Source organism: Lipotes vexillifer, unplaced genomic scaffold (genome assembly GCF_000442215.2).
Source record: "Lipotes vexillifer unplaced genomic scaffold, Lipotes_vexillifer_v1.1 scaffold532, whole genome shotgun sequence".
Lineage (NCBI taxonomy): Eukaryota > Metazoa > Chordata > Mammalia > Artiodactyla > Lipotidae > Lipotes > Lipotes vexillifer.
The window spans coordinates 1,368,564-1,385,560 of NW_006798027.1; the positions used below are offsets into that span (position 1 = coordinate 1,368,564).

Here is a 16,997-nt window from a genome sequence, read left to right on the forward strand (position 1 = left end):
ACTCTTTCCAGCCTATTACTTGTTAATATCCTATGATGCAAATGTTCCTTCAGAGTATCTTTAAAATATATGTCCCTGTTGAATCTATGTTTTAAATTCAGTGCAGGACTCAGTAACCATTTTATGTAAAGAGCCAGATAATAGCTATTTTAGGTTTTGCAGACCAAACAGTCTATATTGCAAATACTCAGCTCTGCCGTGTAACACAAAAGCAGCCATAAACAATGGGTGAACAAGTGATCGTGGCTGTATTCAATAAATCTTTAATTATGGACACACATTGAATTTTATGTCATTTTCACATGACACAAAATATTATCCTTCTTTTTTTTCCCCCCCAGCCATTGAAAACTATAAAAATCATTCTTAACAGGTAGGCTGGATTTGACCTTTGTAGGCCTTTGGTCTACAGACCAAAGGGTGACACCCTATGATTTAGTGGATAATGATTCAGGATAAGAAATAAATGCTTTATTCAGTCAGATTGGGCAACATCTGGGTTATTTTTAAGAAGATTCAGAAGTTTTGTGTATTTATATATTAAATAGAAAAGAATATTAAAGCTTCATCTACTCTTCAGAAAGCATTTGTTATCCTACAGTTTATCTCCTAAATATCGAGACATTTTAATAAACCTGCCTGTTAAGAAAGGGTAAGCTCAATAAAGATTTCTTGAATAAATACTGGTGAACATCTCCATATTATAAAAGAAATCAGAGTAGAAATCATCTGTACACAATGGTTTATTTATTACCAGATCTTAAAGAAAACCTTTTAGTGACGATCTGCAAAGGTCAGAGCACAGAATTTGAATTATAAAATGGGTACAAAAGTTCAGTGTATCTCTGGTGCAAATTTCTTTCCGTGGCTCACGGGGTTAGAACATTTGTCAACGACACATTTTTGAGCACCAACAAAAGGGCAGCATTCCAAATATATTGAATTCCCTCTGGATGAAGTTACGTTTTTCCTTCATAGAATGCTTGTCACTCCTTTTGTGGCCTCTCTTGAATGATTGCCCGTGTCCTCCCCCCACCCGGGGCTCCCCCATTTCACGCAGGTTCATTCCAGAGCCCTGGTCCGCCTGCAGCACCACGTGTGGGCCAGGCGTTCAGGTGCGAGAGGTGAAGTGCCGCGTGCTCCTGACGTTCACGCAGACGGAGACCGAGCTACCCGAGGAAGAGTGTGAAGGCCCCCGGCTGCCCACCGAGCGGCCCTGCCACCTGGAACCCTGTGATGAGAGCCCCACCTCCCGTGAGCTGGCCGCCTCCCAGCAGGAGCAGGACAGTGAGATGACTTACGACTGGGAGTATGCTGGGTTCACCCCTTGCACCGCCACGTGTTTGGGAGGTATGTGATTTTTTTGTTTAAGGGACAGTTAGGTCTTGCATTGCGGATGGTTTGAGAAATCACTAAATCGGTTAAGCCAAATATGCAAATTAGCAGAAGTCAAAAGGAGATTAAGGTTGAATAGTTGAAAACTATGCCTTTTCTTTCTTTCAGTTTTCATCGTGATTATTCCAGAAAGATAAAGGACTAGTGGCACTGTAGCCTGTGCTCCTTGGCCTAAGCATCCGCCTAACTGAGATGGAACGAGAGGTCACTGATTAATAGAGAATAAACAGGAAAATGCAGAAATGATCAGTTAAGGCAACCTTGTGCATAAAACAGAATTACAGATTGAGGCAGCCTGGGATTGCCCTATCTGATGCAACTCTTGGTCAGAAGCCATCCTTAGAAAATATTTAGGTCCATACCTGCACATTGGACCAGAAACCAGTGCAGAGCACACTGATCACCATGATTTGTGTGTGTGTACGTGTGGGGTAACGTGCATAGCCAGGGGACCCTGTTAGGATTAGGAAGTGGTAATATAGTCAGGGGACCCCACTGGGGTGGAAGTTGGCCCCAAGGTGCTTTAAGCATTCCAGGATCCAAAAGGAAGTGGATGAGCAGGCAGTGGGAGTCCAGATAGTCATTCTCTCTCTGTTGGAAGGAAAAAGACAGAAATAATCAATGGGAAACCTAGATCCTCTGCTAACATGAAGGAGACTCATCTCATCAGGAATCCAGGCCCCTGACATCCTATCACTGACTCTTAACTGCGCCTTCCTGCCGGCTGTCATGGCTAGAAATGCTCTGACTTCAGTCCCAGCCAATGGTGGACAAGATAAGGAAGCTATTGCCTTAGGAGGCAGTTGGCTCAAGAGCAGGCTCCACTCCTCCTGGCGGCCCCGCGCCCATTAGGAACTCCCAATCGGGTCTTAGAGCTCATGGACCAGTCATTGTGCCCAAGCCTCTCCTCTTTTGCCCCTCAGGCTCTTGAGTGCATTCTCAATCCTTGCCATCCAATCACTGTGACTTCATGGTATCTGTCTTTCTCCTTTCTTGTCTAATCAACCTGTAAACCCACCTGTCCTAGACACCAGCCTGTCAATAGACCCAGATGAGGTGGTGTGTGCTTTACCCCCAGGTTTCAGCTAAGCTACTGCCTTTCGCCTGGAGGTACACATGTGAAAGTTAGGAGAAGAACCCTTATCTGCCTCCAGATTCTCTCTATCTCTTACTTGCTTCTCCCTGGTTCCTAGAAGCCCATCCCAACTAGCCAGGAATTTAGCCTGGTTCACCCTAAATGTCTGCTGTGTCTCTTCCCTTCCGGGCACGTAATTCTCAGTTACCTGCACACTGCCACATGTCTGCTGTTGCCCCAAAACCTAACTACTGCTCCCTCTGGGTTCAGGGTCCTGGCCACGTCTTCTGTTATAGCTTGGAGACCTTAAGACTGATATGCCCTTGGCAGTCTGGGAGCTAGTACTTTCTTGATGAATCTGGGGAAACCCTCTAGAGATAGTCACTGGGATGCAAAAATGTTCTCCTATTCAATTGCAATTATAGATGTCTGGAACTTTCTACTACATGACTACAAAATGCAGCTATCTCTACCACTTCTGAGCCACTACATTGCTGTATTTTCACCAGAGACTTGGAGCTTTGTCTTTCATTATGAGAGCAGAAATAAGCCCTGCTATTGCTTGCATACCCCAAAACTACTGTGTTAATCTCAGGCTTTTAAATACTGCCATTGATAGAATTGCTGTTGCATCCAGTACTCTGTCATCCTTGACTTCAGTTCTTTTCCTGACTGGGAAGGCCCTCTTCAGATGGGAAAATATGGCTTGTTGGGTCCTTGGAACTCAACAGGCCACTACCAGTTGCCCAAGGAAAATTGACCAGGTAAATTCTGATTCAGTTGGGAGAGTCTATTAGACCTCATTTTTGGAGCCTGATGCCAAAATGTTAGGATCTGCTGTGTTCCCAGTGTCCACTAAGACAGCCCTAGTTTCCACCTCCAGGATGCCTGGACCCCCTGGAATGATTTTCTGTTTTTTGTGGTAACAACTTTATTAAGATACTAATTCACATACCATATGATTTATATATTTGAAGTATACATTTTGGTGTTTTTAAGTATATTCACCAACTTGTGCAGCCATCATCACAATCAGTTTTAGAACACTCTCCCCCCCAAAAGAACCCTGTATCCTTAAGAAATCACTCCCCGTTTTCCCTCAAGCCCCCATTTCCCTGCTAGCAGCAGCCTCTGGCAACTACTAATCTACTTTCTATTTATTCTGGACATTTCATATAAATGGAATCACACAATAAGTGATCTTCTGTGGCCCCTTTCTTTAATTTAGTGTGTTTTCAATGTTCATCCATGTTGTAGGATAAGTCAGTACTTTATTTCTTTTTAGGACTGAATACTATTCCATTGTATGGCTATATCACATTTAGCCATTCATCAGTTAGAATTTGGATTATTCGCATGTCTTTGGTATTATGAAAAATACTGCTCTGAACATTCATGTTGACATTTTTGTATGGACATATGTCTTCATTTCTCTTGGGTATATACTTAGGAGTAGTAGCATGACCAGGATCTATTTAAAACATAAACGTTTTTGTGAAACTTGACTAATGCAGTTTATCCTTATGGGCACTGTGGACCTTTTGGCCTATTGTGAGGAGAAAAATGCCTTGCTCATCTTAGAAATGCATTTCAGTATTCAGATGGTTGATGGGAAGGTGTCCATTTATTTCTGACATCGTCTTGTGTATCTGGAATGCATTTTACATATTTTAATAGCCCTCAACTTGGTGACCTTTCAACTTTCAGTTAAACAGAATTTAGCCTTGTGAGGGTGACTTGAGTTGTGTAATTAAGAATGATATCATTAAGATGAACGTTGGATACCCACTAACCCAAATTTTACAGTTGGGGAAGCTGAGGATCGGAGGGCATCACACAGTCCAAAACAGAAAACGAACAGCTTAATTGTTCTTTAGAGAGGGTTGATTGAACTGTCAGCGCTTATAATAAGCTTCTTAACTTTGTAAAAAGTAATGTTTTTAATTTCTTGGGTTCAAGCTTAAAATTTCCTTTTAAATACATAACTAAATTCTATAAAAACTGGAAAGCTTGGAGGATTATAAAATCCTCTATAAATGCAGGAAACCGGATACCTGCTCTGCGCTAGACTCCATGCTCTGCACTTGCTTCTGGGCTCCATATCAGGGTATAAAATGAAGGCATAGTCCTTGTCCTGATGGAGTGCAGCTTTTGATTATTTCGGCTTTACTGTCTCTACTCCATTACTTATAGGCAGTGATACTTGCCTCTCTGTGATCCATTTTAATGTGGTTTTAGAGGCTTGGCCTCTACAAGTCCACTTATGTGTGGTTTTGAATGTGGGTTTTTAACCCTCACCCTGGATAATAGGGAGGGTAAGTCTGCAGTGACTGAAAACCACAGGAAAGTAGAATTTCCACAGGCATATAGTTATTTCTTCAACATTCCTCTTTCTGTAGAAAAATAAGATACGCAAATTATAGATTTCCAAAAAGATAAACTTTCGGTCACATCTTTTTTTTTTTTTTTTTTTTTTTTTTTTTTGCGATACGCGGGCCTCTCACTGTTGCGGCCTCTCCCGCTGCGGAGCACAGCCTCCAGACGCGCAGGCTCAGTGGCCATGGCTCACGGGTCCAGCCGCTCTGTGGCATGTGGGATCTTCCTGGACCGGGGTATGAACCCGTGTCCCCTGCATTGGCAGGCGAACTCTCAACCACTGCGCCACCAGGGAAGCCCACCCACAGTCACATCTTGATATTGTGTATTTGTATATTCTAACTTGCCTTCACGTCATACAAGAAATAAAAGTAAATCCGTTTGTTGTCATTGCTGATGATTAAGAACGTTGTACAAATCTGCTTTCATACTGGAGTGGCAACAGAAAATTCTTTTTCAGTTCCCAAAAGTATGAAGCATGCAGACATATTCAATTTCCATCTTCCAGAGTGTGTGTATGTATGTGTGTATACAGCATTGTGTTGTGTGTGTATGTGTGTGTGTGTATGTGTGTGTGTGTACATACATGTACATTCTAGAAGTTATGCTTACCTTTTAAATACCCTCTGGTAAGGTTTTGTAACTTACTACATCATAAACATTCCTCACTAAAGTTTTCTTTGGTATCTTATATTATTTGTTGCATTTATGATCTTTCATTTTCACCCTTGTATCTTCTAAAAGCACAGGCTAGTAGCGTACACATGGACTTTGAGGCCTGGCCCCATTTTTGAACCCTAGTTCTTCCACTCCCTTTAGGCTAGTTATTTAAGTTTGTAGAGGTTTATTTTTGTAAAATGAGAAGGACCATATCTACCTTATTAGGATTAATGAAAGGATTAGCTGTTATTCTTTATTTTTTAACATCTTTATTGGAGTATAACTGCTTTACAATGGTGTGTTAGTTTCTGCTTTATAACAAAGTAAATCAGCTATCCATATACGTATATCCCCATATATTACTCAGCCATAAAAAGAAACGAAATTAACTGTGATTCTTAAGGTTATGTTGGAGAGGTGTTTAATCACAATGCCTGACACATGGTATATGATAAATGTTGGTGGGATGATTGGTTTATAATATAATAATAATAGGTTATTCATCTTATATTAGAATACTGTTTTTTCCTCCTTTTTAACAAAAATCGGACTAAACTGCTGAAGCCCTTAATGCATCTAACAGTTTCCGAGTGCATTCTTTTGAATTCTTCAAGTAAGTAATCATCTGCAATTAATGATGATTTTTCTCTTTCTATTTCCAATAGTTATTTATCTTGTTTATGTTTCATATCTTACTGCATTGTCCAGAATTTCAAAAACGATAGTAAATAATGTGGATAATGCCAACTTTGCCTTGGTCTTGACATTAGCGGGAATCTCTCTATTGTTTCATTCAAAAACAACAGCTTATAAATATTTAGTGCATGTTTCTTTGTGCCAAACACTTGGCTAGGTGATACGGACTCAGTAGTTCCTACCTCTGGAACTCAAATCTAGTGAGGGAAATGTGTTGCTCACACAATCACACACACATGTATGTAAAGTTACAGCTGGTTATAGCAGCTACAAAAGAAGTATGTGGTGCTATGAAAACATATAATAGGAGGAATTTGACCTAATTAGGGAAGTCAGGGAAAGCTTCCCTGAGAACAATTACACTCGAACTTAAATCTGAAAGATGAGGAATTAATTAAGCAAAAGAGAGGTTGGAGATGGTGGTACAAAGAGAATTTCCAGCAGAAAAAAGATCATGTGGAAGGGCCCTACGTGATGGGAGGGCACATGGGACATTCCAGGAGCTGAAGAAGTCAGGCACAGCTGGGGTACTGAGAAAGACGGAGTTTAATGTGAGATGATGCTAGAGAGGAATGCAGGGGCCAGACAGTTAAGGCCTTACCGGCCGTGTTGATTTGGGTCTTTATCCCAAGATCAATGAGAAGCCATTCAAGTCATTAAAGTGGGAGTTAATGATCAAATGTTTATTTATTTCAAAAAGGTTAGTCCGGTTGTATTGTAAAAAAGGGATTAGAAGGGTTCGTAGCAGATGTAAGAGGGACCATCAAGGAAGCTTTTGCTGGTCCAGGAAAGAGCTTAGGCTGGAGTGGTGATGATGATGGAGGTGGAGTGAGCAGGTGACTTTGAGAGATGTTAAGAAGGGAAAAAGTCTGTCAGTGGAGTGGGCCAGTGGGGTTGAGGTGGCAGGTCTGAGTCCTAAGATCCTTTTCTGAGATGATGAGTGCCGACAGGCAGTCCAGTTTGGCAGAAAGAAATCATGACTTCAGTTTGGACATAATGATTTTAGAGTGCCTTTAGACTTCCAAATGGAGATGCTAAAGAGACAGTTGAATGTGTGAATCTGAAGCAAAGTGGCAAGATCTAGTCTGGAAATATACATTTACGAGTCATCTGTGTACAGAGAGAATTGAAGCCAGGGGCATGGATGCAAATCTTCAGGAAGAGAACACCTGTGAGCCGTGGGGAGGGTCTAAGAATGAGCTTTGAGGAAATTCAGCATGCGATGGCTGGGTGGAGGATACTGAGCCACAGATGTCAATGCAATGAAGAGGTCAGCCAGATAGGAGCAAAACCAGGGGGGAGTGGTGCGGTGGGAACCAGAGTCGGCTGCGTTGAGGCCACTGAGAGGTGAAGTGAGGTAAACTGAGAATCAGCACCGGGTCCAGCAAGGGGAAGTCACTGAGGACTTACAGGTTCAGTTCCATGGAGTGGTGGAGACGAAGTCAGACTTGAAAGGACAGAGGAGAGTGATAGGTGATGAAATGGAGATGAATGGATTGGATTTTCTTGTGGCAAAACTTACGATAAAGAAAACAGAGAGAAGTAGAAGGCTAGAAGGCACAGTGGGTTAAGGGAGAGGTGTGTGAGTGTGCCGTCATTTAATGACGGGTACATTTAAAAGGCAAGGAGAGGGGAAATTGATAATAACACAATCATAGTAGGGGACTTTAACACCCCACTTTCCGCAATGGACAGATCATTCAAAATGAAAATAAATAAGGAAACACAAGCTTTAGATGACACATTAAACAAGATGGACTTAATTGGTATTTATGGGACATTCCATCCAAACACAGCAGAATACACTTCCTTCTCAAGTGCTCATGGAATATTCTTCAGGAGAGATCATATCTTGGGTCACAAATCAAGCCTTTGTAAATTTAAGAAAATTGAAATTGTATCAAGTATCCTTTCTGACCACAGTGCTATGAGACTAGATGTCAATTGCAGGAAAAAAATCTGTAAAAAATACAGACACATGGAGGCTAAACAATACACTACTAAAAAACCAAGAGATCACTGAAGAAATCAAAGAGGAAATCAAAAAATACCTAGAAACAAATGACAATGAAAACACGATGACCCAAAACCTATGGGATGCAGCAAAAGCAGTTCTAAGAGGGAAGTTTATAGGAATACAATACTACCTCAAGAAACAAAAAAATCTCAAATAAAAAAACTAACCTTACACCTAAAGCAATTAGAGAAAGAAGAACAAAACCCCCTCAAAGTTAGCAGAAAGAAAGAAAGAAAGAAAAATCAGATCAGAAATAAATGAAAAAGAAATGAAGGAAACGATAGCAAAGATCAATAAAACTAAAAGCTGGTTCTTTGAGAAGATAAACAAAATTGATAAACCATTAGCCAGACTCATCAAGAAAAAAAGGGAGAGGACCCAAATCAACAGAATTAGGAATGCAAAAGGAGAAGTTGTAAATGACACTGCAGAAATGCAAAGCATCATAAGAGACTATTACAAGCAACTATATGCCAATAAACTTGACAACCTGGGAGAAATGGACAAACTCTTAGAAAAGCACAATCTTCTGAGACTGAACCAGGAAGAAATAGAAAATATAAACAGACCAATCACAAGCACTGAAATTGAGACTATGATTAAAAATCTTGCAACAAACAAAAGCCCAGGACCAGATGGCTTCACAGGCGAATTCTATCAAACATTTAGAGAAGAGCTAACACCTCTCCTTCTCAAACTCTTCCAAAGTATAGCAGAAGGAGGAACACTCCCAAACTCATTCTATGAGGCCACCCTCACCCTGATACCAAAACCAAAGATGTCACAAAAAAAGAAAAACTACAGGCCAATATCACTGAACATAGATGCAAAAATCTGCAACAAAATACTAGCAAACAGAATCCAACAGCACATTAAAAGGATCATACAACATGATCAAGTGGGGTTTATCCCAGGATTACAAGGATTCTTCAGTATACACAAATCAATCAATGTGATACACCATATTAACGAATTGAAGGAGAAAACCCATATGATCATCTCAATAGATGCAGAAAAAGCCTTGGACAAAATTCAGCACCAATTTATGATAAAAACCGTCCAGAGGGCTTCCCTGGTGGCACAGTGGTTGAGAGTCCGCCTGCCGATGCAGGGGACACGGGTTTGTGTCCCCGTCCGGGAATATCCCACATGCCGAGGAGTGGCTGGGCCCGTTAGCCATGGCCGCTGAGCCTGCGCGTCCGGAGCCTGTGCTCCGCAACGGGAGAGTCCACAACAGTGAGAGGCCCATGTACTGCCAAAAAAAAAAAAACCCTCCAGAAAGTAGGCATAGAAGGAACCAACCTCAACATAATAAAGGCCATATATGACAAACCCACAGCCAACATCGTCCTCAATGGTGAAAAACTAAGCCATTTCCACTAAGATCAGGAAAAAAAACAAGGTTGCCCACTCTCACCACTCTTATTCAACATAGTTTTGGAAGTGTTAGCCACAATAAAAGGAATCCAAATCGGAAAAGAAGAGGTAAAACCATCACTGTTTGCAGATGACATGATACTATACATAGAGAATCCTAAAGATGCTACCAGAAAACTGCTAGAGCTAATCAATGAATTTGGTAAAGTAGCAGGATACAGAATTAATGCACAGAAATCTCTGGCATTCCTATACACTAATGATGAAAAATATGAAAGAGAAATTAAGGAAACACTCCCATTTACCATTGCAACAAAAAGAATAAAATACCTAGGAATAAACCTCCCTAAGGAGACAAAAGACCTGTACTCAGAAAACTATAAGACACTGATGAAGAAATTAAAGATGATACAAACAGATGGAGAGATATACCATGTTCTTGGATTGGAAGAATCAACATTGTGAAAATGACTATACTACCCAAAACAATCTACGGATTCAGTGCAATCCCTATCAAACTACCAATAGCATTTTTTACAGAACTAGAACAATAAATATCACAATTTGTATGGAAACACAAAAGACCCCGTATAGCCAAGGCAATCTTGAGAAAGAAAAGCAGAGCTGGAGGAATCAGGCTCCCTAACTTCAAACTATACCACAAAGCTGCAGTAATCAAGAAAGTATGGTACTGGCACAAAAGCCAGAATGTGGATCAATGGAACAGGTTAGAAAGCACAGAGATAAACGCATGCACGTATCTTTGATAAAGGAGGGAAGAATATACAAGGAGAAAAGACAGCCTCTTCGGTAAGTGGTGCTGGGAAAACTGGACTGCTACATGTAAAAGAATGAAATTTGAACACTTCCTAACACCATACACAAAAATAAACTCAAAACGGATTAAGGACCCAAATGTAAGACCAGACACTATCAGACTCTTAGAGGAAAACATAGGCAGAACACTCTATGACATAAATCACAGCATGATCCTTTTTGACCCACCTCCTAGAGAAATGAAAATAAAAACAAAAATAAACAAATGCGGGGCTTCCCTGGTGGCGCAGTGCTTGAGAGTCCGCCTGCCGATGCGGGGGACGCGGGTTCGTGCCCCGTTTCGGGAGGATCCCGGGAGAGCAGAGAGGTAGGGTGGTGGTGGTGGGATGAATTGGGAGATTGGGATTGACATATATACACTAATATGTATAAAACAGATAACTAATAAGAAAAAAAAAAAAAAAAAAAAAAAACAAAAACAAATGCGACCTAATGAAACTTAAAAGCTTTTGCATAGCAGTGGAAACCATAAACAAGACGAAAAGACAACCCTTAGAATGGGGGAAAATATTTTCAAATGAAGCAACTGAGAAAGGTTTAATCTTCAAAATATACAAGCAGCTCATGCAGCTCAATATCAAAAAGCAAACAACCCAATCCAAAAATGGGCAGAAGACCTAAATAGACATTTCTCCAAAGCAGATATACAGATTTCCAACAAACACATGGAAGGTTGCTCAACATCACTAATCATTAGAGAAATGCAAATCAAAACTACAGTGTGTCACCTCACATTGGCCAGAATGGCCATCAACAAAAAATCTATAAACGATAAATGCTGGAGACGGTGTGGAGAAAAGGGAACCCTCTTGCACTGTTGGTGGGAATGAAAACTGATACAGCCACTATGGAGAACAGTATGAAGGTTCCTTAAAAAACTAAAAATAGAACTACCATATGACCCAGTAATCCCACTACTGGGCATATACCCTGAGAAAACCATAATTCAAAAAGAGTCATGTACCACGATGTTCACTGCAGCTCTGTTTACTATAGCCAGGACATGGAAGCAACCTAAGTGTCCATTGACAGATGAATGGGTAAAGAAAATGTGGCACATGTACAATGGAATATTACTCAGCCATAAAAAGAAACGCAACTGAATTATTTGTAGTGAGGTGGATGGACCTAGAGTCTGTCATACAGAGTGAAGTAAGTCAGAAAGAGAAAAGCAAACACTGTATGCTACCACATATATATGGAATCTAAAAAAAAAAAAAAATGGATCTGAAGAACCTAGGGGCAGGACAGGAATAAAGACACAGATGTAGAAAATTGACTTGAGGACACGGGGAGGGGGAAGGGTAAGCTGGGACAAAGTGAGAGAATGGCATATACACGCTACCAATTGAAAATAGATAGTGGGAAGCAGCCGCATCGCACAGGGAGATCAGCTTGGTGCTTTGACCACCTAGAGGGGTGGGATAGGGAGGGTGGGAGGGAGACGCAAGAGGGTGGAGATATGGGGATATATGGATATGTACAGCTGATTCACTTTGTTATACGGCAGAAACTAACACAACATTGTAAAGCAATTATACTCCAATAAAGATATTAAAAGTAAAATAAAATAAAATAAATATACACATACAAAAAAAAAGCAAGGAGAAATTTCCAGAATGAAAGCAAAAGGCAAAGTGTCAAGAAGTGTCCTAAGATGCAAGGGAGTGAAATTCATAGCCTGGTTGTGGAGCTCAGTCTTAAATAGTTGCAGGAGCAGCTCCTAATGGAAACTGGCAAGGGAAAGGCAAGGATGGATGTGAGGGTAGGTGGGTTTATCTGCTTGATTGCAGGAAGTTCCTATCTGGTTGTTTCTGTTTGAGTGTGTGTGGATATTTGTGTGTGAGTGATTTGGTATGTGAATGCCCAGTTGTTTGAGGTCATATGTAGTATTCTTTTATTATACTTTTGACTTGATTACAGTGTGCTAGTATTTAATTTAGGGTTTTCCATGCATGTATGAATGATATTGATGCACGTAGGTATCATCTATTGAGCGTGGTGGAGTACAAGAATGCCTTCCTGCAAATGGGAAAGTAGGACTGCAAGCTGATTTGGCCCACTATGGGCTCATTTTAGCATACTTCCTTCCTATGGAGATGTGTTCCCGACATGGTACATCAGCAATAGCTGTTTTGTTCTCTTCAAATCCCTTCAAATCATAACAGGCCTCTAGCTGTAGTTTCTTCCAGCTACTCTTGATATAATTGGTCACTTCCTTTCAGGCTCCAGTGATGTTTATGATGCCCTTCATAAGGCCAGATGGCTTTCAACAGTCCTTAATTTTTACCAGCTGTCTTCTCATCTGGCTCCTAAAAGGAACTCACCTATTTGGAGTGCTATAAAACTTGCATTTTCATACCAAAATGGCACTCCTCTGGGTCCGTACCTTATTATGGTTCTGCTTTTTTCCATTACCTGGGAGTTTATAGTAGTATTTATTCTATCATCCTGGCTAATCAGCAGAGGGAAAAACCTATGCTAACTGTTCTTTTCAGTACGGCCCTTGGCTCGCATCTATCGTATAGCATTGTATAAGGCAACACTATATGAAGTAGATGTTTTTCTTTTCTTTTATAGATTTTTGTCATCAGGTTTATACTAGTTTTGTGAGATGAATTGGAGTTTTCCATACCTTTTAATAATCTTAAATAGTTCATATCGTAGATGCTATCTGTTTTAAAAGTTTGAAAGAATTTGTGTCTATAACTGTCTAAATTCAGTTCTTGCTTTTCCCTCTTGGGGGCAGGATTGAGGGGGGAGCATTGTGGCTGGATCTTTAACATCATTTTCAAGTTCCCCGCCTGCTTATTGTTATATACAAGGTCTTAATTTTAAAGTGAATTTCATAATTTCGGTTTTCTTGGAAAAAAGTCATCTATTTCGTGATATTAAAGCCATCATCCAGAGATGTTCATCTAGTCTCAAGTTGCTTTAAGGCTCCCTCTTCTCTTCTTTTCTTGTCACAAATAATGTGTAACCTACTCACTCTTTTTGACCTAGGGTTTTTATAGGAAATGACATTTAAAAATTCTAATGTTTGGATTGGGGGGGGGGTTAATTGTTTATTATTCATGTATAGTTGGACTTTATTATGGTCAAGTATGTTACTTGCATAATTTCTGGCTTTTGGAATTTAGTGCAGTTTTCTTTATAGACTCATATAGGATCCATTTTTGTTAATGTTCCACTGGTGCTTAAAAAGAGCATATTACATCTGTATCTAAGGGCCAAGGCTATTTGGTATTTTATCAACATAATTTTCTTATTCAAATCATTTTCCCACTTTGAAAAATAATTTGATATGTTAAATAGTGGGTGTCATCTTAAAGGTTCCGACTATAGCTTTTTTTATTGCGCCAGGTATTACTTACTGGGTGTGTGTGTGTGTGTGTGTGTGTGTGTGTGTGTGTGTGTGTGTGTGGCGTTTGTGTGTGTGTGTGACGTTACTTGGCATGTTGTATTAGTCAAGATTTGTTTGCAAGAAATCCAACTCAAACTAACCTTAAACCAACAAAAGGGAATGTATTAGCTCATTTATTGGCTCTGCTTCCCATCATAGAGTCTGCGTTTTTACCCTTTGATTATGAATTCATTTCTTGATGTAGGCTTTGGATATTTTTCTGCCAAAGAAAAAACAACCCTCTTACTATGACACTGTAGAAGTCAAATGTGAAGTGAAGGATGTTGCCTCATGCTACCAAAGGAATTCATTAGAAAAATTACATCGAAATTTCAACACTTGATTTATTTTATGACTTCTAAATGCATATTTGTGATTACTATCCACATTTTAAGTATAAGATGAAGTAAACTTATTTTTATAATTTTTACTTTTGAGGATAAAGGTTTGCTCAAACCTCTTGAAGTGAAAAGTGGTGAAGTCATATTGTAGGCCCAGTACGTGGGAAGGGAGATATTCTCGTGGCCGTCTTTGGAAAATGCGTTCTACCTCAATAAGTATCCTAAATCGCCTATTAAACTTTTATATTTTTTTGAGTAAAGTTTCTTTAAGACCCAAAGATTTGTCACAAATGTTGTGAAATTCCATCAAAGTGGTTAAAATGAGTTAACTTTGATGCTTTCAGACTCACCCCCTCAATCTCTAGAAAACATTTCAAAATAGTCTCTAAGTGTAGTTTCTAAATAATTTTGATTATAAATTAAAATATATGTGAAAGATAACTGAATTTTTCTCAGATTAAAAAGAAATGAAACCTGCTAGAAAATGAACATCTATGTCCCTGTAAAATCACTAAGAAAGTTTGACATTTGCTGGTGAGAAACCAATGTGTGACATTGTAGCAGTGTCTCCTTGTATTTCAGGATAGCCACTGTTTATTTAAAAAAAGAAAAAGGTTCATGGAAGATGCATGGAGATTTAAGACTGCATCCTGCCATGGATGGGAGCATAAGATTACAACTGAAGAAAGAAAATTTAGTGAAAAGAACTGGACATCTCAAATACATATTTTATACATACTTTTGGCCTGTACTGCATTCTGCGAAATATTGTAAAATGGTTGAATTGAAACATGGCATTTGGAAAAAGAACCACAATCTTATAACATAATGGAACACACATTTTTGCATGAAACTGAATACATTTGCGTATTTCAAATAGCATAGTCAGTCGCTATTACAATTTTCATTTGATTTTTTTCATCAAAAGTTTCATTTATATTTTGTTCAGTTCTGATTTTCCAATAATTTTTTTGTGTGTGTCAACAAAAAAAGAAGAGTGGTTGAGACATGGGCTTCGGGGTCAGACAGACCTATCTAGCCTCAAAGGAAAAATGTGCCTGTGAAAGTTCATATTCGAACAGGGAAGCTGGTTGGCTGTATTGCATTTTGGAATCCCTCGGGTACAAAAGAAAGACCACTGAATTCGGAAGCAGGAAATCTGATTTTCAGTTTTGAATCTACGACTCTTTTGCGGTCTTCATTTCTCTCTCAACTGTTTCCTTATGATTAAATTAATAAAATGAAGATAATGATACCATTCTTTTGACCTCACAAGATTATGGTGGGCTCAAATAGTGTATTTGAAAGCACTTCATACACTGCAAATCACTTTCCCAATGGGAGGCATTGCTGTTGTTTTTGCTAGTAATAAAAATATTAGTAATGATAGTATTAGTGAACAGGAACTCCAACTCTAATGAAAATTTTAACAAGGGTTATACACCAAATTTAGCACATATTCAATGATATAAAGAAAGTGTTATTCTTTAGGAGCTGATATGAAAATTCCTCTTAGGGAAATTATTGTATATGTTTGGAAGGAACACTTTGATGATTCACTTGAGGGAACTCCTAGCTTTGAGTATATTTGGAATGCAGGTCAGTCTGAAGGTGGATGGGGAGTCGGGATGCTCCTTAATGTCTTAAAGTAAGTATATTTGGGGGAGGGACAGTAGAGGGACTGAGTTTAAAAGGTGATGGAGAGAATATCAAAGACTGGGAGACTTTGCAAAATGCAAAGTCGTTTGCTCCACGTGTACCCTGAAATGCAGCCTGCAGCCACGTAATATGGTCAAAAGGGCAGTAGCTTAAGAACGAGAAGTCTCAAGCCCCTGTTTTCTTTTTACCCCACAATGAGTTATTCTGTCATTTGCACTTTTTCTCTTTCCAACCTCCAGGCTATCAAGAAGCCATTGCAGTGTGCTTACACATCCAGACCCAGCAGACGGTCAACAACTCCTTGTGTGATATGGTCCACCGTCCTCCAGCAATGAGTCAGGCTTGTAACACGGAACCCTGCCCACCCAGGTATGTGCTGTCTCATGCTCCCAGGACACACCGTCTGAATGGTAACACCCTCCCTTGCAGAGAAACACGTGTGTGCATTGAGACTGGTGGGTCCACCCAAAGTAGATCAGCCTGGCCTACGTCGGAGTTCTCCCTTCTCTGTTCAAGTTATGCCCCAGCCAAATTCTTGCTAAGATGCACAGATACTGCCACGTTCAGGAGGAAACCCCTTTTGTCTGACTTTCGTTTGCATCAAACATGAATGAACATGAACTGGCCTGCTGCTGACAAAACCATGAGGTCAGCAGTTTTGTTCTGTCTCCTGCCTGTCTCTTCAAGAACATTTCTTTGCCCAAAACCACATCCAAGAGCACAGGATCTGAGGTCGAGTTGGTACTTGTATACAGTAGGTGCTCAATCCATATTTGTTGAATGACTGAGTGATCTCCTGTTTGTTACCTAGAACTCACACCAGTGTGTTCTTACCTTCCTACTGATTTACCATAGATCTCAGATTATGGGGTGTAATGTTACAGGCCCCAAAGAGTAGGCAAGGTTGACTTATTTTTGGTCTTCTTGGTCTGAAAGTTTGAACTTAAAAGTTAACCTGCTTCCTTTCACAAGTCCTTTTAAGATCCTGGGGAATTTTATCAGAAGGAAGCGTAGGTTTTCCCCCTGTTCCTCTATCCCTGCGTGTTGCTGTCTACAGAGGATTATAACTCAACATCACTGGTCTCTCACACAAGACCTTCCACAATCCAGGCCCCATTTTTTTTTCTCTTCTCTATCCTTTACCTTTATGATCTTGACCGC

At 39.9% G+C, this 16,997-nt stretch overlaps 1 protein-coding gene across 1 annotated transcript in view; it reads left to right on the forward strand.

Annotated features, from left to right (window-relative positions):
- ADAMTSL3 (ADAMTS like 3) overlaps window positions 1-16,997 on the forward strand; it is a 371,609-nt gene that overhangs the window by 248,983 nt on the left and 105,629 nt on the right. The window contains 2 exon segments of the mRNA XM_007470069.1: window positions 1,061-1,350; window positions 16,076-16,205. Coding sequence (XP_007470131.1) covers window positions 1,061-1,350; window positions 16,076-16,205 — 420 coding nt within the window.